The 23,547-nt window shown below is 57.1% G+C and overlaps 2 protein-coding genes across 3 annotated transcripts in view; one reads left to right on the forward strand and one right to left on the reverse strand.

Moving 5' to 3' along the window:
• The window catches only part of CDHR2 (cadherin related family member 2), a 30,153-nt gene extending 23,975 nt beyond the window's left edge, over window positions 1–6,178 (forward strand). For both annotated transcript variants that reach the window (XM_038771549.1, XM_038771548.1), the window contains exons 20-32: window positions 140–211; window positions 436–485; window positions 1,066–1,217; window positions 1,359–1,467; window positions 1,566–1,654; window positions 2,192–2,269; window positions 2,980–3,057; window positions 3,195–3,255; window positions 3,623–3,747; window positions 3,914–4,027; window positions 4,429–4,503; window positions 4,663–4,723; window positions 5,595–6,178. In XM_038771549.1, coding sequence (XP_038627477.1) covers window positions 140–211; window positions 436–485; window positions 1,066–1,217; window positions 1,359–1,467; window positions 1,566–1,654; window positions 2,192–2,269; window positions 2,980–3,057; window positions 3,195–3,255; window positions 3,623–3,747; window positions 3,914–4,027; window positions 4,429–4,503; window positions 4,663–4,723; window positions 5,595–5,753 — 1,223 coding nt within the window. In that variant the 3' untranslated portion in view covers window positions 5,754–6,178. The remainder of the gene's footprint in view (window positions 1–139; window positions 212–435; window positions 486–1,065; window positions 1,218–1,358; window positions 1,468–1,565; window positions 1,655–2,191; window positions 2,270–2,979; window positions 3,058–3,194; window positions 3,256–3,622; window positions 3,748–3,913; window positions 4,028–4,428; window positions 4,504–4,662; window positions 4,724–5,594) is intronic.
• Window positions 6,179–9,795: 3,617 nt separating this feature from the next.
• On the reverse strand, window positions 9,796–23,044 carry GPRIN1 (G protein regulated inducer of neurite outgrowth 1). The gene is made up of 2 exons (XM_038771404.1): window positions 22,937–23,044; window positions 9,796–14,788 (listed from the first exon to the last, which is right to left on the reverse strand). Exon 2 carries the CDS (start codon window positions 14,737–14,739, stop codon window positions 10,231–10,233), a length of 4,509 nt encoding a protein of 1,502 aa, XP_038627332.1. The 5' UTR covers window positions 14,740–14,788; window positions 22,937–23,044; the 3' UTR covers window positions 9,796–10,230.
• Between the last annotated feature and the right edge of the window lie 503 nt (window positions 23,045–23,547).

Consider the following 23,547-nt stretch of genomic DNA (forward strand, 5'->3'; position numbering starts at 1 on the left):
ATTCTTGTGAAGCAGAGGCCGGGCAATGCGGGGTGAGTGGGCTGTGGGGAGAATCTCAGAGACTCCCACAACCCCAACCCGCCCTCCGGGCCCGGGTGTGCTGGAAGCTGAGACTTCACCCACTGGTTTCTTTGTGCAGAGATCTTGCCCATCGCCATTGGAGATGTGAATGACAATTATCCTCAATTCCAACCCCAGGAGGAGACTTTTGGTGAGGAGCTCGGGCCCCCTTCCCTCGGGGGTCTCCACTCACCCCCCTCCCCACCCACACTGATTCACCCTCAGAAAGGGCGAAGCTGCAAGGCTTAAAGTCGGGGGTGGCAGAGGGTAAAGAGGAGCATCGCACGCGGGGACTTGTAATCTCCCTCGGCTGGCCCAGGAGGGTGGGAGCAGATTCGGACTCCCCCTTCATCGCTGTCTCCCCCTCCCCAACAGTGGTGGTTCCCGAAGTTGCCCCCCGAGGTCAACAGGTAGCTTCGGTGAAGGTAAGACAATCATCCAGGGGTTCCTGACGGGGGACTTGTCCGTTTACTGTTCTATAATAAGCTCCCAAACACGTAGTACAGTGCTCTGCACTCGGTAAGCCCTCAATAAATACGACTGAATGAAAGCATGGATGAACTCCGCAGGCTGGGCCTGCTCTGGCCCTGAGAGGCGTGTCTGTGTGTGTGAGATTGTGTACACTGATGTGCGCACATGTGTATGACTATATGTGTGTGAATGCGGAGGCGGGGGCGGGAAGAGATGAGGTCTGGTGGGAGATCTGTTGCCGATCTGTATTTCCCAAGCCCTTAGTACAGTGCTCTGCGTACAGTAAGCGCTCAATAAATACGACTGAATGAATGAATGAGAAGGGGAGAGCAAGAAGGGGGTAAAGGGGATAGATGTCTGATCCGAAAGAACAGGATATGAGGTGGGGGCTCCACGGTCTGGGACAGGGCTGAAGGAAAGACGGAGGCAGTGGGAGGGGAAGTCCCTATCTCCAGCCTAGTTGGCATCCTGGGTTTTCCCGGGTGTCTCCCCAATCCACACCCTTGGCCAACAGACAAACCCCCCTTGACCCAGGCCAACGACTTAGACGAGAAGGGGACCCAGGAGATCACGTTCTCCATCAGCCGAGTGGAATTCATCAACAAGGAAGAGATTGTCTCCACCCATCAGGGCCTGTTCAGCATCAGCACGCAGCGGGAGAACAACATGCACCTCGGCCGGATCACGTAAGGCCGTGGGGGCCGGCCCAGGCCAGGCGGACGGAGAAGCTGACCACTCGGGAGGGAAGGGGTGGGGGTGGGCGGGGAGGGCCGTGAGGGGAAGGGGCGGCCCTTCAGGACCACCCTGACCCCAGTGACTTCTTCCAGGGTGGCCACTTCCCTGGATGCCTCTCTGAAGGGGAAGTACCAGCTGACGGTGCAGGCCAAAGACAAGCCCATCAGCGGCGAGTCCTTGGCCACAAACTACTCCCTCAACGTGAGTGTCCGCCCCCACGGCCCCGCTGGGGTCCGCCGGGCGGGTTCGGTCCCGGGGGGCGACTCAGCTGACCCGGCATTCCCCCCAAATCCCGGCAGCTCTTCACCGTGGACGAGAGCCAGAAGGTTCGGCTACAGTTCTCCCAGCCGGCGAGCGGCGTGGAGGCCGACTTGGAAAAGATTAAAGGGTGAGAGGCGGTGTCGGGGAGGGGGCCGGGCGGCGGGAAAGGGGGCCGCCCGTCACCAGGAGCTGAGTGAGCGGAAGCCCCCGGGGACCTCGGGTGGGCATGTCCTGACGCTGTAAAGCACTTTGGGAAGGTGGTGGTAGAAGAACCAGGCCGGGGGCAGGAAAACAGTGGGGGAGGAGGCAGAGGGAGATTTAGGGGGTACCGGGGGAGCCCGATTAATCAGTGCCCCTAACCCGGGACAAGAAGCAACATGGCCTAGTGGAAAGAGCTTGGGCCTGGGAACCAGAGGACCTGAGTTCCTGGCTCCGCCCCTTGTCTGCTGTGTGACCTGAGGCAAGTCACTTCACTTCTCTGTGCCTCACCTGTAAAATGGGGATTGAACACGGTAAGCCCTCTGTGAGCCAGGGACGGTGTCCAACCTGATTTCCTTGTATCTACCTCAGTACTTAGTACAGTGCCTGCCACACAGTAAGCGCTTAGCAAAATACCACAATCATTAACCCAGAATCCCGGTGTCGGCTGCTTTTCTTCCTGCAGATCTCTTACCTTAGCCACCAGGACCACGGTCTACATAGCAAACATCGCGGACTTTTCTGAAAAAGATCGGGCCTCCAGGTGGGGATCAGCGGCCCTGGGGAGTGGGTCGGGGGGACCCCAGCCAGGGTGAGGGCCAGAGGAGGTTGAGGACTTTAAGCTGGACTTGGGGAAGGGGGCAAGACTGAAGTTTCTGAAACTGTGAAGGGCGCAGGGCACACGTGGAATTATTGCTCCTCGAATCCCACCTGCCAGGCGGAAGGGCATGCAGCGTCAAGGCAGGGAGGTGGCAAGTTCAGAATAAATACAAGGAAACCCGTCTTCACCCAGAGGGAGTGAGGATATGGAATTCACTCCACCAGGAAACTGCGGGCAGAAAAGATCAGTCGGGTCCAGAGGAGTTTGTTTACATCCATGGATGAGTTGGTCCGTGCCGGGTCACTGGGGGAGAGTCAGGGATGGAGAGGGGAGAGTCAGGGATGTTGGATGGTCCGTCACTAACCATGAGGCGTTCAAGAGAGCATCCCTCACCGGTTCTTCCAAGCTTTCTGACGGCCCCATCCGAAACAGAGCCCCAGGGTGGGTGGACAGTGGAGGTGACCGGGGATGACGATGGGCCCCAGGGCAGAAGCCCGGACGCGGGGGGCCCAGAAGGCTTCTGGTGGGGTCGCAATGGAGTGACAGGTAGCCAATCCCGACCTCTCAGGACCCAGGGTCAGGGGGTGGGGAGGAGGGCAGGTGGGGAGGTCCACCAGCCCGGACCCCCGGTCGTTCCTTTCCGTCCTCCGCAGGGTTCAGGCAAAGTCCTACATGGACGCCTACTTCGTGTACAAGAACGGCACCGCCCTGACCCTGAATGAGCTGAGCATGTGAGTGCGGGCGGCGGGAAAGGAGCCCCCGGGGACAGAGCGGGGAACGGTGGTCCTCAGCCTCGGCCGCCCTCGAGGTGCATTGTCCCCAAAGGTGGATGACCCGGACCTCCGTTCGGTTTCGATGTCGTTGGCAGGCTGATCCGGGGCGACTCGGAGGAGTTTCAGAATCTGCAGAAGCTGGGTCTGGTGGTGATTGTGAGTCCCTGGGTGATGGGAGGTGGGTAGGATCTGGGGAGGGTGGGTGGGTGGACCGACTCCCTGAAGAATCCCCCCTTGGCCCAGCCAGACTCGGGGGGTCAAAGGGGGGGGGGTGGGGAGGGGGGCAGCGGTTCAGGGGGAGGTGGAGTGGAGAGAGGGCAGGGGTCCAGGAGGAGGGGGTGGGGACCGCGGGAGAGGTCGGAAGAAGGCAGGGGTTCAACAGGAGGACGAGGAGGGGTCCAGAGGGAAGTAGGGAGGGGTGTTTGTGTTCTGCAGGGCTACACGCGGCAGGGGGAGGTTCGGATGTGTTGGGGGTGGTGAGGGGAGCGGCAAGAGGCTAGCTGACCCCCACCATGTCCCTTAGGGCTCTGGGGAGAAAGAGACAGCCAACAAGGAGAAGCAGCTGATTAGCACCACAGTGGGGCTGAGCGTGGCAGTGGTGTTGCTCATTGTCATCATGACCGTCGCCCTGGTGTGCACGCGGAACAGGTACTGGGCTCTGTTTGGGGTGGTGTCCCCTAGCCCCGGGGCCACCCCCTCTACCTGCCCCCGACTGTGCTTGGCTTCCCGTTCCCCCGCAATCCCAATCCCCGGGGGCCGCCCTCTCTCCCCCGGGCCTCCTCCTCCTCCACCGGACACCTCTGCCTCTCCACAGCTACCGGAGGCAACTGAATGCCGTGAAGGCCGCCAAGGAAGCCAACGGCGGCATCTCTGGAGCCACCCAACCCGGCCTCACCATCCCTGGGACGAACCTGTACAACAAGGAAGGGTGAGCGGCTGGCTTCCCCGGTCACTCCCGGGCTGGCTGTCCCCCCCCGTCATGCCTGCTCAGTTTGGGGGGGGTCGGGCAGGGCAGAAGCCCACTGCCCTGGCCTCCAGATGGGCAGAGGCCTCTGTGCAAGAAGGGAGGGCTTCCTGGCTCCCTCTGACCTGTCATTTGCAATTCCAGGAATCCTTCCCTGCCCTGGCACCATAAAGTATAAGCAACAAGAGGGCAGGGAGAAGCTGGTCTTTTTACCCAACTTATGTGGGTCGAGGGGCAGTGGGGCCTTCCCAGCAGGGGCTTCTGCTGATGAAAATGGGAACACCCTCTCTCTCCCCCCTCAAACCTACCCACATTCCCCCTGCCCCGGAGGCAGGGGAATGACTGGAGTCCTTCCTGTCCACCAGAGCCAATCCCGTGCTCAACCTGCCGGCTGAGGATCTCAGCTTCAGTGAGTCTCTGGCCTCCCACGATAACGTCAGGTGAGTCCCCCGCCCCCAGAGCCGCTCTCCTGCCTCAGTGGACTAAACTCCTTCTGCAGACACTGACCCGAGCAGTTGTGGGGGGGGAAGGGAGAAATTGGAGTGAGGGGGCCTGGGCTCCCCCACTCACCTCCTCCCATGCTCGGCCTTCTCTTCCAGCCTCAACTCCCTGGACGAGAACTTGGTGGGCAGCCAGGATGGCTCCAGTCCAAGACAGAAGGTGAGAGGAAAACCAGGTTTGGATCTGGGGGCTGGGGGGCTGTCCTACTCCCAGACTGTGGCCCTGGCTCCCAGCCCCAACATCCTCTGGGCCTCCTGAAGACCCCAGGCCTGACTCCTCCCTGACGGAGTCAGACTAGGAACAGGCGGCCTGCTCCCCGTCCCACGATACTGCCCGTCGTCGGCTCGGGGGCCGCAGAGAGAGTCGGACATTTCCGTTGACCCGCTGAACCCCTTGGGCCGAGCGAGTCAGGGCACAGGGGTTGGGTGGGTAAATGTGGGGGTGTCGGGATGCGTGCATCCGCGGGTCTGTGGCGAAGGCACCCCCAAACTGAGCCAGGAAGTCTCCCAAGCCGGAGGCCACTTTGGGGGTCCAGCAGGGCCAGCTGTGGCCAAGGCCGGCCAGACCTCAGCCCCGGGTAGACGGCTGCGGGCACCTCGGTCCTCTGTCCACCCCCAACCCCCAACCGTCTTGGGTAGACAGGGAGCGGGGAGTTTGGAAGGGGCAGCGTGGACCCCAGCAGAGGTAGGAGGGGAGGACGGAAGGCCCCAGGCTTGCGGGGGTCTGGCGCAATTGTCAGGAAACAGTTGGACCCCCCCCCCCATCCCCTCCAGGCTCTTCTCCCTACTTCAGAGGACAGGAGGAGGCAGAGGGGGGTGGGGGGAGCTAGACTGATGCCTCTTCCCTCCCCAAACCACCTGCTCCTGCTCCTCTCCTACCCTTCCCACCCTCCCTTACCCCTTCCACTCCGTGTCTGCCACGGCTCTTCCATCGCCCATCCCACCCCCATCTGACCTCTCTCCTCCTCTCTGCCGGCTCGCTGGCTGGGCCCCTCCACCCCTTCTCTCCTCCCCCACCATCCCCTCCCCAGTCGGACGGCGCGGACAGCGGGCTGGGCCTCGGCGGTCAGGAGGAGCCCCTGGTCATGGTGCTGGAGGGCCGGACCCCCCGGAACTCCAAGCCTGGCGCGAAGCCGGAGCCTCTCCAGACGAGCTTCACCAACCCCTCCCTGGACACCACGGATCTGTGAGCCCCCCCTGCTCGCCAGATCCTCGCCCCCAGCCTAACACTGATGCACAGGCACTTTGCAGAAGGCCTGCCGGCCAGGGAGTCTGTTCGGATCGCCACCCAGAACCCGCCTCGCCCGAACGTCCCTCCCTCCCTACTTCCAGACTGGAATCTCTTGGGGGGGGTCCTTGCCCCCTGCTGCTCCCACGTTCAGGAGGTGTCCCCCCAACCCCACCCCTCGGGGGGTAATAAATCTGGCTCGTGACTGAGGCTGCTGAGGATCTTCCCCTCCGCATCTCTTCTACCCCCTTCCCTCCGCCCCCCACCAACCTCACAGTGCAAACTCTGCACCGTAAGCTCGTTGTGGGCAGGGAAGTGTCTGTTTACTGTTCAAGTGCTTTGTACAGTGCTCTGAACACAGTAAGTGTTCAATAAATATGACTGAATGAATGAACTACCCAGACCACCCCCCGCCACAAGACACCCTTCGTGGAGGGGTAATAAATCTGGTTTGCAGCTCAGGCTGGTGAGGAACCTTCCCCTCCACGCCCCCACTCTGTCCCCGCTCCCCCAGCCCAGAGTCCCGGGAGGGCGGCGTTGTGCAGAAGGTTTTTATTACTCAATGTCGAGAGGTTTTACAAGTGTTAACAAAAACCAAGGCGGAGAGGAGGAGGGGGGGAGACGATGGCGGCAGAGGGGAGGGTCAGACATTAAAGATTGGGATGCACGGGGGCTCAGCTCACAGCACAGCTGGGGGCGGGGGGCTCTCCAAATGGCAGGGGCGGGGGCAACCTCTCTAGGAGCCACCGTGGGGTCCCCGCGCATTGCCAACGGAGGCACCGCACACTTAAATTTCCAAGGACTTTGGGGACCAGGTGGTGGACGAGGATGGGGGAGGCCTTGGGGAGGGGGGCCAGGGTCTCTGGCCACAGCTGCAGGGTCCCAAGTGACCAATTAGACATTGTAAATCAGGCCTCCCGCCCCCTCCCCTGCCTCAGAGTCATCATGGCAGCCCCCCACCCCGCCCCCACCCAGGCTGGCCTGGTGACTCAGTCCGACTTTTTCCGCTCCATTAAAATCGTCCCCTAGTCCTCTCTCAGCCCCGTTCGTTCCTCCCAAGACGGGGGAGGGCCCTCTTTGAATTCGCGTAGCCCTTTCAGCATCCCAAAATGCTCCCGCATCAGCTATCTCACAACACCCCTGTGAGGTAGGGAGAAGCAGGTATTGTTAGCCCACTTTCACAGTGGAGGGGGCAGGCCCAGAGAGGTTAGATGCCTTGCCTAAGGTCACACAGCAGGCGAGCTGGCGGGCCAGGCTCAGACCCTGCCCCTGCGGCCTCCATCTGTCCACACAGCTGCTGGGAAGGGTCCAGATGGGGTCACTGGGCTGCCATCAGGAGGGGATCTGAGCCCCAGGAAAGGAGTTGGAAGGTGGGGAAGGGTAGTTTGGGGAGCAGACTTGGAGACGGCGTGAGTGGGCAGAAGGGGGGCAGCTAGTTAGGGAGCTTGGTCCATAGGGAGTGGGCCATGAGCCTTTGCTAGGAGATCCCCAGAAGCTGAAGAGCTTCAGGCAGTGCCAGCCCTCCCTTGGCTCCTGTGTGAGCCCCTCCCGCACAGTGAAGGGTTCAGTTCTGGCAGCCTCCTGCCAGCTGGCAGTGCCAAGGTGAACCAGCTGGGCTTGCCTGGGGGGGTGGGTCAAGCAGAAGTGGGACCACTGATGGGGTGTTATCTACGGCACAAGCCACACAACTCTGGAGCGAGCAATAAAGAGCCTTCCCCTAAAGTCCTCCGCCTGGGAGCCGGGAACCAGACCCTGAAATCCCCTGGTAACTCGGCTCCTGGAGCCACATCTGGGTGGCAAATTCCACCAGCCACATCTGTTTCAGACGTCCACTGGCCACAGGCCTCATTCCAGCTGAAGGGAAAAAGCGGGCTCACTTACAGGTGGTCTTTAGTCCCTCAAGGGTTTCCAGCTATTTGCTGACAGCTCTTCAAACCTTGTCTGTCCCTCTCAGGCCCCATCCTCCCTCCCCGTTGACTCATGAGAAAAAGTTGATACCTCTGGGGGCTTCCTTACCTTGACTCTGCCACCTCCCCCCATTTCTGCCCGCTGTCCTCGGCTGGGTTCTATCCAGAGCTGGTGGGAGAGATCAGCTTTGGGGTGGAAAGATAGGTTGGAAGGTTGGGGAAGGAAAGGGGAAGGAGCTAGCCTGATTCCTGAACTTCCAGGTAATATCCACCCTAACCACAGGCCCTACCTTCTAGGCTGTAAGCTCCTTGTGGGCAGGGAATGTGTCTGTTGTTCTACTGTACTCTCCCAAGCGCTTCTGCACACAGTAAGTGCTCAATAAATACAACTGAATGAATTCTCAGAAGCCACCCCACCAGAAAGGCTAACCTGTTTCTAGAGCCAGGCCTGTTCTCAGTAGAAACACCTTTCAGGTTTCTCATTTTGTTTTGTTCAAGATTCCCCCTGAATCCTGAAGCAGTCCCCCTCATTCCTCCAGTGCTTTAGAAAATAATTGTCACAAACCCCTCTGCCACCTGAAACAATATCACCGGCATCTGGTGTAGGGGATACAGCACAGGCCTGGGAGCCGGAAGGCCATGGGTTCTAATCCCACCCCCACCACTTGTCTGCCGTGTGATCTGGTGCCAATCAATCCACTTCTCTGGGCCTCAGTTCCCTCATCTGTAAAGTGGAGACAGAGACAGTGAGCCGCACGTGGCACAGGGGCTGTGTTCCATCCTAATTGCTCGTACCCACCCCGGCACTTAGTACAGTGCCTGGCCCAGAGTAAGCGCTTCACAAATACCATTAGCATTATTACCTGGTTCCTGCCCTGGGTCGGCAGCCGAGGAGACAGCGCTGCTGGCTTGAGAAGGGGGTCCGACGTCGGTGGGGATGCTGGATGGGGGGTCCGCGGGATGCTGGCTTGGGCCTGGCCTCACTTTCCTGAGCCACTCGGGGCCACTGGGGGTTTGGTGGGGGTGGGCAGCTCAGACAACACCCAGATGGACGGTAGAGGGGCAAGGGAGGATGCCAACCTTGGGGTGGGGTTTCCATAGCAACAGGGATAGGAAGGGGGGCTCCCCATCCCCAGCTGGCGCCTGAGGCTTCCCTGCAGGAGGCTACCCTAGATAGGTGCTTTCTGCTCAGCTTCAGGTGCTGCTCCCTTTCCCCTCCTTGGGTGCCCCTCACCCTCTTCTCGCCCCCCGGGCAGCATCCGGGAAGGGGCAGTGGAGGGAGGTGGGCACCCTCGCGGGGCATCACGGGAAGGGGCCGGAGATGGGTAGAGAGGGCACTCACGCGGGGCATCACGGGAAGGGGCCATAGATGGGCAGAGAGGGGGCACCCACGCGGGGCATCACGGGAAGGAGCCGGAGATGGGGAGAGGGGGCATCCACGCGGGGCATCACGGGAAGGGGCCGGAGATGGGCAGAGAGGGGGCACCCACGCGGGGCATCACGGGAAGGGGCCGGGGATGGGGAGAGAGGGCATCCACGCGGGGCATCACGGGAAGGGGTCGGAGATGGGGAGAGGGGGCACCCACGTGGGGCATCACGGGAAGGGGCCGGGGACGGGGTGAGAGGGCATCCACGCGGGGCATCACGGGAAGGGGCCGGGGATGGGGAGAGAGGGGGCACCCACGCGGGGCATCACGGGAAGGGGCCGGGGATGGGGAGAGAGGGGGCACCCACGCGGGGCATCACGGGAAGGGGCCGGGGATGGGGAGAGAGGGCACCCACGCGGGGCATCACGGGAAGGGGTCGGAGATGGGGAGAGAGGGGGCACCCACGCGGGGCATCACGGGAAGGGGCCGGGGATGGGGAGAGAGGGCATCCACGCGGGGCATCACGGGAAGGGGTCGGAGATGGGGAGAGGGGGCACCCACGTGGGGCATCACGGGAAGGGGCCGGAGACGGGGTGAGAGGGCATCCACGCGGGGCATCACGGGAAGGGGCCGGGGATGGGGAGAGAGGGCATCCACGCGGGGCATCACGGGAAGGGGTCGGAGATGGGGAGAGGGGGCACCCACGCGGGGCATCACGGGAAGGGGCCGGGGACGGGGTGAGGGGGCATCCACGCGGGGCATCACGGGAAGGGGCCGGAGATGGGGAGAGGGGACATCCACGCGGGGCATCACGGGAAGGAGCCGGAGATGGGGAGAGAGGGCATCCACGCGGGGCATCACGGGAAGGGGCCGGAGATGGGGCACCCGCGCGGGGCATCACGGGAAGGGGCCGGAGCTCGGAGGCCGCAGTGGCGCTCCCTCCCCGCTAGGCGGCAGGGCCCGCCGGGGGTGATTGTGCTATGCGGAGAGCCGGGGGGGCGGGGGTCCACAGCGCCCCCTACCGCCCTCGGGGCGTGAGCTGCGGGGACGCGGTTCGACCCTTTGGACGGTCGCACCGGGGGCGGGGGGGGGGTGTGTTTGCCTGAGAGAAACCACAAGACATCTGTGTAGTCGTAAAGAGGGGCTGCGGCGGGGACGGGGGCGCTCACTCGGCCGCCGGCCCGGCCCGGGAGCAGCAGCGCGGCCTGCGCATGCTCCGGAGCAGCGCGCGGAAGACGCCGGGGGGCCGCTTGGGCTGGGCGGAGCCCGCGCGGGGGTCCTGGGGGGCGGGCGCCCCCTGGCGGCCGTGCTCTTCGATCTGCCTCTCCAGGTGCTTCTGGATGGCCAGGCCCAGGACTTCCACCTCCATGGAGGCCCCGTACACCTCCCAAGTCATGCCCTTGTCGTCCCAGCTGACCTCCCTCACGGGCTCCGGCGGGGCCTCCACCTCCCTCACGCGCACCTCGGGATAGGAGGCCCGGGGAGGGGACGGGGTCACGGGGGTCATGGGCCCGCTGGCCACCGACCGGGTCTCCACGGGCACGGACACCTGCAGCTGCGCGTCCCTGGACGGCCCGGGCGGCCCCCCCCGGCCCGGCTGGAAGCTGAAGGCCGGCCCGTCCTGGGGGGTCATGGGACTCACGGCCACGGACACGCAGGCCGCCCGCGTGCCCGCCTGGGTCCCCGCGTCCCGCTGCGGGGACGTCACCTCCAGGGAGGGCGCCTTGGTGAAGCCCGACACCGTCCTGGACGGGCCCCCGACGGCCTCCCTCTCCTGGGGTCCTCCGTTGGCCGGGCCGGCCTTCCCCGGGCCCCCCGAGTCTCCGTCCCGGACGGGGGGCGCCTCCCCCGCTCCTGGGCCCAACCTCGCCGGCGGCCGGGAGGCCCGCTGGGTGGCGGGAAGAGCCTCCGACCCTCCTGCTCCCTTAGCGGCGGAGAGGATGGGGGGCGGCCTCCCGGCCTTCTCGAGGCCCGACGGCAGGTCCCGGCCGCCCCCGGGCTCGACGGCGGCGGGAGGCGCTTGGGCGGCCCCGGGGACGAGGCCCCGGCCGCCCCCCTGACGGTCCCCCCTGAGGCTCGGTTTCTCGGCGCCCAGAGGAGGTTCCTTCGGGGTGGCCCCTGGAATCTCAGCCCCCAAGGGTACGGGGCCTGCCTTCGCTGATGCCCCAGGGTCCCGCTTCCCGGCGTCAGCCTCCCCCGGTTTCTTGAAGGGCGCGGAATCCGACCCCTCGGAGGGCTCGAACTGGGACTTTTCAGAAGCCGCGGAAGCGGACGTACTAGAGGGTGCGGGACCGGACTTCACGGAGGAGGCGGAATCCGACTTCTTGGACGATGTGGAAGCGGGCCTTCCGGAGGAGGTGGAGTCCGATTTCTTGGAGGATGTGGAATCAGATTTTGGGGGGGAGGTGGAATCCAACTTTTCAGAAGCTGTGGAATCCAATTTCCCAGAAGATGCAGAATCTGACTGCTGAGAGGCTACAGTATTTCCCTTCTCAGGGGTCACAGACTCCTGCTTCCCAGAGGCCATAAAATCTTGCTTCCGGGGGGCCGCAGTCTCTCCCTTCTCAGAGGCCATAAAATCTTGCTTCCAGGGGGCCGCAGTCTCTCCCTTCTCAGAGGCCATAGAATCCTGCTTCCTGGTGTCCACAAAATCTCCCTTCCCAGCGGCCACAGACTCCTGCTTCCCGTAGGCCCCAGAATCTGCCTTTCCAGAGGACACGGAATCCTGCCTCCTAGTGCCCACAGAACCTGCTTTTCCAGAGGCTGCAGAATCCTGCTTCCCAGAGGTTGCAGAATCTCCCTTCCCAGAGGCTGCAGAATCTAACTTTCCAGATGCCGTAGAATCCTGCTTCCCAAAGGTCTCAAAATCTGCTTTTGCAGAGGCCAAAGAATCCTGCTTCCCGGGGGCCACAGAATCCGTCTTTCCAGAGGCCACAGAGTCTCCTTTCCTGGAGGCTGCGGAATCTCCCTTTCCAGGAGCCGCAGAATCCTGCTTCCAGAGAACTGCAGAATCTCCCTTCCTAAGGGCCGCAGAATCTCCATTTCCACAGCCTGCAGAATCCCGCTTCCTGAAGGCCGCAGAATCCTGCTTCCCGGGAGCTGTGGAATCTCCCTTTCCAGAGGCCCCAGAATCCTGCTTCCCGGGAGCTGTAGCATCTCCCTTTCCAGAGGCCGCAGAATCCTGCTTCCTGAGAGCTGTGGAATCTCCCTTTCCAGAGGCCGCAGAATCCTGCTTCCCGGGAGCTGTGGAATCTCTCTTGCCAGAGGCCGCGGAATCCTGCTTCCCCGGAGCTGTGGAATCTCCCTTTCCAGAAGCCGCAGAATCCTGCTTCCTGGGAGCTGTGGAATCAACCTTTCCAGAGGCCGCAGAATCCTGCTTCCCGGGAGCAGTGGAATCTCCCTTTCCAGAGGCCCCAGAATCCTGCTTCCCGGGAGCTGTGGAATCTCTCTTTCCAGAGGCTGCGGAATCCTGCTTCCCTGGAGCTGTGGAATCTCCCTTTCCAGAGGCTGCAGAATCCTGCTTCCCGGGAGCTGTGGAATCTCTCTTGCCAGAGGCCGCGGAATCCTGCTTCCCCGGAGCTGTGGAATCTCCCTTTCCAGAGGCCGCGGAATCCTGCTTCCCCGGAGCTGTGGAATCTCCCTTTCCAGAGGCTGCAGAATCCTGCTTCCTGGGAGCTGTGGAATCAACCTTTCCAGAGGCCGCAGAATCCTGCTTCCCAGGAGCTGTGGAATCTCCCTTTCCAGAGGCCGCGGAATCCTGCTTCTCCGGAGCTGTGGAATCTCCCTTTCCAGAGGCCGCAGAATCCTGCTTCCTGGGAGCTGTGTAATCAACCTTTCCAGAGGCCGCAGAATCCTGCTTCCCCGAAGCAGTGGAATCTCCCTTTCCAGAGGCCCCAGAATCCTGCTTCCCGGGAGCTGTGGAATCTCTCTTTCCAGAGGCCGCGGAATCCTGCTTCCCGGGAGCTGTGGAATCTCCCTTTCCAGAGGCTGCAGAATCCTGCTTCCCGGGAGCTGTGGAATCTCCCTTTCCAGAGGCCGCAGAATCCTGCTTCCCAGAGGCCGCGGAATCCTGCTTCCCAGGAGCTGTAGAATCTCCCTTTCCAGAGTCCGCAGACTCCTGCTTCCCAGGAGCTGTAGAATCTCCCTTTCCAGAGTCCGCAGACTCCTGCTTCCCAGGAGCTGTAGAATCTCCCTTTCCAGAGGCCGCAGAATCCTGCTTCCCGGGAGCTGTGGAATCTCCCTTTCCAGAGGCCGCAGAATCCTGCTTCCTGGGAGCTGTGGAATCAACCTTTCCAGAGGCCGCAGAATCCTGCTTCCCAGAATCTGTAGAATCTCCCTTCTCAAAGGCTGCAGAATCCTGCTTCCCAGGAGCTACATAATCTTTCTTCTCAAAGTTTGCAGAATCTCTCTTCCCAGAGGCTGCAGAAACTCCCTTTCCAGGAGCAGCAAAGTCTCCCTTCCCGGAGGCAGCGGGGTCTTCCTTCTCAGAGGCTTCAGAATCCTGCTTCCTGGGAGCTGCAGGATCGCTTTTCCTGGAGGCCACAGAATCTGCCTTTGCAGAGGCCACAGAATCGTTTTTCCCAGAGGAGGTAGAATCCTGCTTCCTAGAGGCTGCAGAGTCTTGCTTCTCAGAGGTTGCAGAGTCTTGCTTCTCAGAGGTTGCAGAAACTACTTTTCCAGAGGCCACCGATTCTTGTTTCCCTGGGGCTGCAGAATCTCTCTTCTCTGAGGCCACAAAATCCTCCTTCCCAGAGGCCAAAGAATCCTGCTTCCCAGAGGCTGCGGAATCCTGTTTCCCAGAGGCTGCAGAGACTTGATTCTTGGAGGTCACAGAATCTCCCTTCCCGGGGGCCACAAAATCCGGCTTCCCAGGGATCACGGATTCCAGCTTCCCAGGGACCACAGACTCCGCCTTCCCAGAGGCCACAGACTCCACCTGAGCGGAGGCCACAGATTCCAGTTTTTCAGAAGTCACAGACTCCAGCTTCCCGGAGGCCACAGATTCCAGCTTCCCAGAGGTCACAGACTCCAGCTTCCCGGAGGCCACAGATTCCAGCTTCCCAGGGGCCACAGCCTCCAGCTTCCCAGAGGCTTCGGTCTCCAGTTTCCCGGAGGCCGCGGTCTCCAGCTTCCCAGTGGCTGCAGTCTCCTGCTCCCCCGGGGCCACTGAATCCTGCTTCCCAGAGCTCAGCGCTTCCACCTTGCCAGAAACAGTGGCACTAGGCTTTGTTGGAGATGTGGGCTCTGTTTCCACCAGGGAGGGGGTTTCCCGGGTCCCTGAGGACTCTAGACGTGTCTTCCTAGAAGGCCCCGAGGCAGCTTCCTCCACCCCTTCCTCCCTGTTGGCTGAGCCCGGGGCCCCCTGGGGACTCCCACTGAGCCCCGACTGGCTCCCGGGGTTCTCCGGCTCCCCTGGTATCGCCCTAGCAGTGGCCATCCCTGCCCCCCGGCCAGGGGCCTTCTCCCCGGGTTTCTCGCTCGACCCCTTGGCGGATCCTGTGCCCAGGACAGCCGGCTCCTCCCCACAGCAGTTCCTCATGGCCCGGTCGCGGGCCCCGCAGCTCCCGTCCGTCCGGCGGCGGGAGGCAGCCAATCCCGGCAGGCGAGCGGCCTCCTCGGGGACGGGGTCCGGTCTGCGCAGCTGCAGGCTCTCCGGCTCCTCAACGCTGCCCATGGCCACACCAGCCTCTACCCATTGTCCTGCCCCAGGAGGCCCAGTGACTCTAAAATGCAGAGCGGGAGGGGGGCCGTTAGCACTGGCCCACCCCCTCCAGCTCACCTGGGCAGGCACCGGTGTCCCTCTCGCCTGCTTCTGCCTCCAGGGCTGGGGTGATCGGTGGTGTTCCCCGGAGCCTACCCTGGCCATGTAGACAGGGTCAACCAGCTGTGAGATGCTGGCACGGGGTGGGGGGGGAGAGACATCTGGATCCCGCCAACTCCCCAAAGAGCTTACTACCTCAGGACTGTCTGCTCGCCCCAGGACTGGTCCGTCCGAACCAGTTTGGGGACCGGCCCAGCCAAATTCTCCCCCCAAGTCCCCTACATCCAAAATCACAGCTACTCCCTTCCCTTCACAGACCCAGGGAGAATTATCTTACACAAACACACACTTGTCCGTGCACCTTTTCTCACACTTGTCCTGCCAAACACACACACACAAACACACAGAACCTCAGTTGCACATGGAGAAAACACTATCTCAGTCTCCCTCACATACACTTTTCAGACACACACTTTCTCACACTTACATTGCCAAATACACATCTCTATATGTTGTACTTCCCAAGCGCTTAGTACAGTGGTCTGCGCACAGTAAGTGCTCAATAAATACGATTGAATGAATGAATGCTGCCTCATTTGCACATGGATATTTGATATTCACCCTAGCCCCACAGCACTTAAATCCTTATACTCCGCCATTTCCTAATCTGTAATTTATTTTGTTATCTGTAGCCCCTCTGGACTGTAAACTCCTTGTGGGTAAGGTCAACTATTGTATTGTCCTTTCCCAAGCACTTAATCCAGTGCTCTGCACACCGAACGGGTTCAATAAACACCACCGATTGATTGGTTTGAAAATGCTTCGTGATTTCATTCCCAGGAAGGTCCTTTCTGCCTCTGTAATCAATCAGCATTTACTAAGCTCCTCCAGAATGCGGAGAAGCAAAACGTACTTGCCTGCCAGGGGTTTACAATAATAATGATGGTATTTAAGTGATTACTATGGGCCAGGCATTGTACTAAGCCCTGGAGTGGATACAAGGAAATCAAGTTGGATACGCGGGGCTCACAGTCTCCATCCTCATTTTACAGATGAGGTAACTGAGGCTCAGAGAAGTGAAGTGACTCGGCCAAGATCACGGAGCAGACAAGTGGCAGAGGTGGGACGAGAACCCACGCACTACGCTATGGTGCTTCTCCTGTTGGAGAGACTGACAGAACCAAGAAACAGGGTGGCATGGTGGAAAGAACACCAACCTTGGAGTTAGAGGACCTGATTTCTAATCTCAGCCCCCCACTTCCCTCCTGTGTGACCCTGAGCAAGTCACTTCACTTCTCAGGGCCTCAGTTTCCTCATCTATAAAATGGGGATTGAGACCGTGAGCCCTATGTGGGACAGGGACTGTGTCCAACCTGATTGTATCTACCCTAGCGCTTAATAGTAGCGTACACAGTAAGTGCTTAACAAATATCAATCAATCAGTGGTGTTTATTGAGCGCTTACTATGTGCAGAGCTCTGTTCTAAGTGCTTGGGCGGGTATAACAACAGAATTAGCAGACATGTTCCCTGCCCATAATCAATCAATCAATCAATCGTATTTACTGAGCGCTTACTGTGTGCAGAGCACTGTACTAAGTGCTTGGGAAGTACAAGTTGGCTGTTTAGAGGATGAGCTGACAGTCGCAGCACTTGAGCGATTAAAGGATTAGGGAAGCAGCATGGCCCAGTGGCTAGAGCCCGGGAACCCAGAAAGACCTGGGTTCGATTCCCAGCTCCGCCTCTTGTCTGCTGGGTGACCTTGGGCAGGTCGTTTCACTTCTCTGGGCCTCAGTGACCTCATCTTTAAAATTGGGGTGAAGACTGGCAGCTCTACATGGGACTGGGACGGTGTCCAACCGGATTACCCCAGCAATTTGAACAGTGCCTGGCACTTAGTAAGCGCTTAACAAACACCAGAAAGAAAACCAAATACCATTATTCTTATTAATAATAATAAGAAGAAGAAGAAAGATACCCAAGTGCTTACTCCGGCCTGGGCCCCGTCCTCCCCGTCCACTAAAGGATCTGGCAACTGGTCAGGCTTGCCCGTTAATTGTTGCTGAGGGCTTCTTCTCCCGCTAAGTCTGGATCCTGAGACGCTTAAGACGTCCCCAGGGAAATGAGGCTGAAGTGCTTCTCAGCTCCCTTTAAAGGCTGCCCGGCTGGAAAACCGGCCCTGGCCAGCTTAACTCTCCCTTCCACCCGCCCCGTGCCGGAGAGGGGGAGATGGGCCCCTCCAGGCAGTTGTGGAGCTTGGTTAGAGTGCATCATCATCATCATCAATCGTATTTATTGAACGCTTACTATGTGCAGAGCACTGTACTAAGCGCTTGGGAAGTACAAATTGGCAACATATAGAGACAGTCCCTACCCAACAGTGGGCTCACAGTCTAAAAGGGGGAGACAGAGAACAAAACCAAACACATTAACAAAATAAAATAAATAGAATAGATATGTACAAGTAAAATAAATAGAGTAATAAATATGTACAAGCATATATACATATATACAGGTGCTGTGGGGAAGGGAAGGAGGTAAGATGGGGGGGATGGAGAGAGGGACGAGGGGGAGAGGAAGGAAGGGGCTCAGTCTGGGAAGGCCTCCTGGAGGAGGTGAGCTCTCAGCAGGGCCTCGAAGGGAACTCTCCCTTCCACCCATCCCGTGCTGGAGAGGGGGAGATGGGCCCCTCCAGGCAATTGTGGAGCTTGGTTAGAGTGCATCAGATTGAACAATAATAATAATAATAATGATGGTATTTGTCAAGTGTTTACTCTGTGCCAAGCATTGGATGTAGCACCGGGGGGAGAAACATCAGGTCAGACACAGTCCCTGTCCCACCCGGGGCTCACAGCGTCAGTACGAGGGAAAACAGGTATTGAATCCCTATTTTACAGATGAGGAACCTGTGACCTTGGGCAAGTCATTTAACTTCTCCGTGCCTCAGTTTCTTCACCTGTAAAATGAGGAGTCAATGCCTGCCTCCTTCCTTCTTAGACTATGAGCCCCATGTGGGACAGGGGCTGTATCAAACCTGTATGTACCAGAAGAGTGTTTGACACATAGTACATGCTTAACAAATACAATCAATCGTATTTATTGAGCGCTTACTGTGTGCAGAGCACTGTACTAAGCGCTTGGGAAGTACAAATTGGCAACACATAGAGACAGTCCCTACCCAACAGTGGGCTCACAGTCTAAAAGGGGGAGACAGAGAACAGAACCAAACATACCAACACAATAAAATAAATAGGATAGAAATGTACAAGTAAAATAAATAAATAAATAAATAAATAGAGTAATAAATATGTATGTAACAACAACAATAATCCCCCTACACTGCAAACCACCTCTAAGCGCTTAGTACAGTGCTCTGCACACAGTAAGCGCTCAATAAATACGATTGATGATTGATGATAATAACAGTAATACTAATAGTAGTAATAATATTCCCCTCTAGACTATAAACTCATTGTGGGCAGGGAACGTGTCCACTAACTCTGTTGTATTGTAATAATAATAATTTGGGTATTTGTTAAGTGGTTACTGTGTGTCAGGCACTGTAATAATAATAATGATAATACTAATAATAGTAATAATAACCTTCCCCTCTAGACTATAAACTCGTTGTGGGCAGGGAACGTGTCCACTAACTCTGTTTTATTGTAATAATAATAATTTGGGTATTTGTTAAGTGGTTACTTTGTGTCAGGCACTGTAATAATAATAATGATAATACTAATAGTAGTAATAATAACATTCCCCTGTAGACTATAAACTCGCTGTGGGCAGGGAACGTGTCCACTAACTCTGTTGTATTGTAATAATAATAATTTGGGTATTTGTTAAGTGGTTACTGTGTGTCAGGCACTGTAATAATAATAATGATAATACTAATAGTAGTAATAATAACATTCCCCTGTAGACTATAAACTCGCTGTGGGCAGGGAACGTGTCCACTAACTCTGTTGTATTGTAATAATAATAATTCGGGTATTTGTTAAGTGGTTACTGTGTGTCAGGCACTGTAATAATAATAATGATAATACTAATAGTAGTAATAATAACATTCCCCTCTAGACTATAAACTCGTTGTGGGCAGGGAACGTGTCCACTAACTCTGTTGTATTGTAATAATAATAATTCGGGTATTTGTTAAGTGGTTACTGTGTGTCAGGCACTGTAATAATAATAATGATAATACCAATAGTAGTAATAATAACATTCCCCTGTAGACTATAAACTCGTTGTGGGCAGGGAACGTGTCCACTAACTCTGTTTTATTGTAATAATAATAATTCGGGTATTTGTTAAGTGGTTACTTTGTGTCAGGCACTGTAATAATAATAATGATAATAATAATTATTACGGTATTTGTTAAGAGCTTACTATGTGCCAGGAGCTGTTCTAAATGCTGGGGTCGATACAAGGTAATCGGGTTAGATACAGTCCCTGTCCCACATAGGGCTCACTGACTTAATCCCCATTTTACAGATGAGGAAACCGAGGCCCAGAGAAGTGAAGTGACTTGCCCAAGGTCACGCAGCAGACAAGCGGCAGAGCCAGGATAAGAACCAATGACCTTCTGACCCCCATGCCCTTGCCCGGGCACTCCACCATATAGTCACCCCAGTGCTCCGCACATAGTAATCATCAATCATCATCATCAATCGTATTTATTGAGCGCTTACTGTGTGCAGAGCACTGTACTAAGCGCTTGGGAAGTACAAGTTGGCAACATATAGAGACAGTCCCTACCCAAAAGAGGGCTCACAGTCTAAAAGGGGGAGACAGAGAACAAAACCAAACACATTAACAAAATAAAATAAATAGAATAGATATGTACAAGTAAATAAATAGAGTAATAAATATGTACAAGCATATATACATATATACAGGTGCTGTGGGGAAGGGAAGGAGGTAAGATGGTGGGGATGGAGAGGGGGACGAGGGGAAGTAATAATAATAATAGTAATAGTAATAATAATAATAATAATGATGATGATGGTATTTGTTAAGTGCTTACTACGTGCCAAGCACTGTTCTAAGCGCTGAGGGAGATACAGGGTAATCAGGTTGTCCCACGTGGGGCTCACAGTCTTCATCATCAATCGTATTTATTGAGCACTTACTATGTGCAGAGCACTGTACTAAGCGCTTGGGAAGTACAAATTACAGTACAAAGTACAGTCTTCATCCCCATTTTACAGATGAGATAACTGAGGCCCAGAGAAGTGAAGTGACTTGCCCAAAGTCACACAGCTGACAAGTGGCAGAGTCGGGATTAGAACCCACAACCTCTGACTCCCCAGCGGAGTCAGAGGTTGTGGGTTCTAATCCCGACTCTGCCACTGATGGGCTATGTGACTCTGGACAAGTCGCTTGCCTTCTCTGGGCCTCAGTTATCTCATCTGGAAAATGGGGATTAAGACTGTGAGCCCGCCGTGGGACAACCTGATCACCTTGTAACCTCCCCAGTGCTTAGAGCAGTGCTTTGCACATAGTAAGCGCTTAATTAATGTTATTATTATTATTTTTTTTTATTAACATAGGACAGGGCCCGGAGCGCCCCCGCGCGGCCAGGCCCGGAAAAGCGCCTCTCAGTCATTTATTCATTCATTCAATTCAATTGTATTTATTGAGCGCTTACCCTGTGCAGAGCGCTGCGCTAAGCGCTTGAGCTCCCCCAGCCCCTTCCTGGAGGGAGGAGCCGCTCGGGTTCAAACCCAGTGGCTTCAAGGCAATGCAGAAAAAAAAGACATATTTCCTTTATATTTCCAAATATTCCTACAGCAATATTTGGGTTCACGGAGGGTGTAGGAGTCTGCCTACTAGGGCACGTAGTAAGCGTTTAGCAAATGCCCTAAAAAAGGGGGATGTTGAGTCACAGAGCTCACCTCTTCCTCGCTGGCACGAGACTTGCAATAATTATGGTATTTGCTAAGCGCTTGCTATGTGCCAGGCACTGTATTGAATGCTAGAGCTCAGGGGTTTGGATGAGGGGGGTCCCATCGACAACCCTCCTCCCCATAACCGTCCTTCCTCCCCCGAACTTCGAATAATAATAATGAGGGCATTTGTTAAGCGCTTACTATGTGCCAAGCACTGTTCTAAGCACTGGAAAACAGAGACACATGGCAAAGGCCTGGACGTTTGCCCCAACCTAGATCCGCGTGTCTGGTGGACAAGCGTGGAGTAATAACCGGGGCAGATTCCTCCGTGGGTGGGGGATAATAATAACAACAATAATAATAACGGTATTTGTTAATACCATTATTAACAAATGGTAATTGTTATTATTAATAATAATAATAATGGTATGTGGCAAGCACTGTTCCAACTGGGGGAGATACAAGGTAATCAGGTTGTCCCACGTGGGGCTCACAGTCTTCATACCCCTTTTCCAGATGAGGGAACTGAGGCCCAGAGAAGGGAAGGGACCGGCCCATAGTCACACAGCAGACAAGTGGCAGAGGCGGGATTAGAACCCATGACCTCCGACTCCAAATTCCGGGCTCTTTCCACTGAGCCACGCCTAGTCTTGGGAGTCAGAGGTCATGGAGAAGCAGCGTGGCTCAGTGGAAAGAGTACGGGCTTTGGAGTCAGAAGTCATGGGTTCAAATCCCGGCTCCGCCACTTAGCTGTGTGACTTTGGGCGTCACTTCACTTCTCTGGGCCTCATCTGTAAAATGGGGATGGAGACTGTGAGCCCCCCGTGGGCCAACCTGATCACCCTGTAACCTCCTCAGCGCTTAGAACGGTGCTTGGCCCATAGTAAGCGCTTAATAAACGCCATCACATTATTATGGGTTCTAATTCCGGCTCCGCCACTTGTCTGCTGTGTGACTTTGGGCCAGTCCCTTCACTTCTCTGGGCCTCAGTTCCCCCATCTGGAAAATGGGGGTGAAGACTGCGAGCCCCACGTGGGGCCACCTGATTACCTTGTGTCTCCCCAGCGCTTAGAACAGTGCTCTGCACACAGTAAGCGCTTAATAAATGCCATTATTATTATTATTATTATTCCCACTGATCCACACTGCTTCTCTAACTCGGTGATGCGGTGATGGGCGGGGGTCTTATTCGGTGCAAACGAGGGGCCGAAGCCACGCAAAAAGGCGCTGAAAAGCCGCGTTATAAAAGGTGGGAGAGAGGAGGAGGGGCCGCCACTCATTCATTCATTTATTCCATTCGTTCAGTCGTATTTAGTGAGCGCTTCCCGGGCGCGGAGCACTGGACTAAGCGCTCGGTACTAAGCGGGAAGCCGTCTCCTGGGAAACTAGCATCGCTCGGGTGGCTGCAACCTGACGAATGGAATCCCCCCATCCCCACCCCCAAAACACAGACACACACAAACACACACACACACACACACACACACGTCAAAATGTCAAAACAGACCCGCGCATGCGGGCGGGCGCTTGACACACATGTAACATGTGTGTACATGCAACCCCCCCCCCTCCCCAGGGGCAATTGGCAACTCAAAGGCAAAGCGTCGCGCATACACACACACACACACAAAATCACATACACACACTCTCCCATCCATTATAAATATATTCAGTCAGTCAGTCAGGCGTATTTATTGAGCGCTGACAGTGTGCAGGGCACCGGACTAAGCGCCTGGGAAGTACAAATCGACAGCACACACACACAGTACATACTCACAAGCACAATTGCACACTCCAAGCACACAAAGGACACCCCAGCCAGATCCGCACACCAGACACTGGGCACCCCCCCACCGATTAGACTGAAGCCCCCTCCCCATCTAGATGGGATGCGTCGCCCTCCCCTCCCCATTGACCTTTCAACTTTTCCGATCAAACCCATCTCACCCGCCCCCTCTTCTAACCAGCCCCCACCCCAAGTTTCCAGGACCGGGCCTGGATCCCGCAGATCCCAAGGGGACCCCCTGGGCGTGGGGGGGACACTCCCTTTTCCCTTCTCCCCCAACCTGGGGGACCCCCACCTCCCATCCACCGGCTTCCCAGGGAGAATGGGAGGGATGACAGGGTTGGGGGACAGATCCAGAGATGTTGCCAGAGACATGGGGAGTGAGCGGGAGACAAGACAGAGAGATGGGCCTGAGGGTGGAGATGGGGGGGTTACCTGTGTGTCCCCCCCAGAGGCTCCAGAAGGTCTGGATCAACGCTTGCTTGCACCTCTGCGCTCTCCTCCTCCTCCTCCTCCTCTTTTTTGTCCTCCTCCTCCTCTCCTGCTGCCTGGGCTAGCGGCTAATGCAGAGCTCACACCTGCTTCTGTTTCTGCCACCGCTCAATAAGAGCATGCGTGTGGAGAGGGGCAGGGGGAGAGGGGGAGAACCCCCTCCAGGAGCGGCCCCCTCCTCCCCGCCGCCCTCTGATTATTTATTATTTTTTTTTTAGTGGCATCTGTTAAGCGCTTACTAGGTGCCAAGCACTGTACTGAGCGCTGGAGGAGAGACAAAGGAATCAGGTTGGACAGGCCCTGTCCCACATAGGGCTCATCATCTTCACCACCCCCCCCCGCCCCCATTTTATTCACTCATTCAGCCAGTTTCTAGACTGCAAGCCCACTGTTGGGTAGGGACCATCTCTCTATGTTGCCAACTTGTACTTCCCAAGCGCTCTGCACACAGTAAGCGCTCAATAAATACGATTGATTGATTGATTCAGCCGGATTGATTGAGCGCTTAATGTGTGCAGAGCGCTGGACTAAGCGCTTGGAAAGTCCATCTGGGC

The sequence above is a fragment of the Tachyglossus aculeatus genome, chromosome X2, assembly GCF_015852505.1.
Source record: "Tachyglossus aculeatus isolate mTacAcu1 chromosome X2, mTacAcu1.pri, whole genome shotgun sequence".
Taxonomy (NCBI): domain Eukaryota; kingdom Metazoa; phylum Chordata; class Mammalia; order Monotremata; family Tachyglossidae; genus Tachyglossus; species Tachyglossus aculeatus.

Bases quoted from the DNA above. Each gene is read 5' to 3' on its own strand.
- GPRIN1 (XM_038771404.1), bottom strand. From the start codon at position 14,739: ATGGGCAGCGTTGAGGAGCCGGAGAGCCTGCAGCTGCGCAGACCGGAC.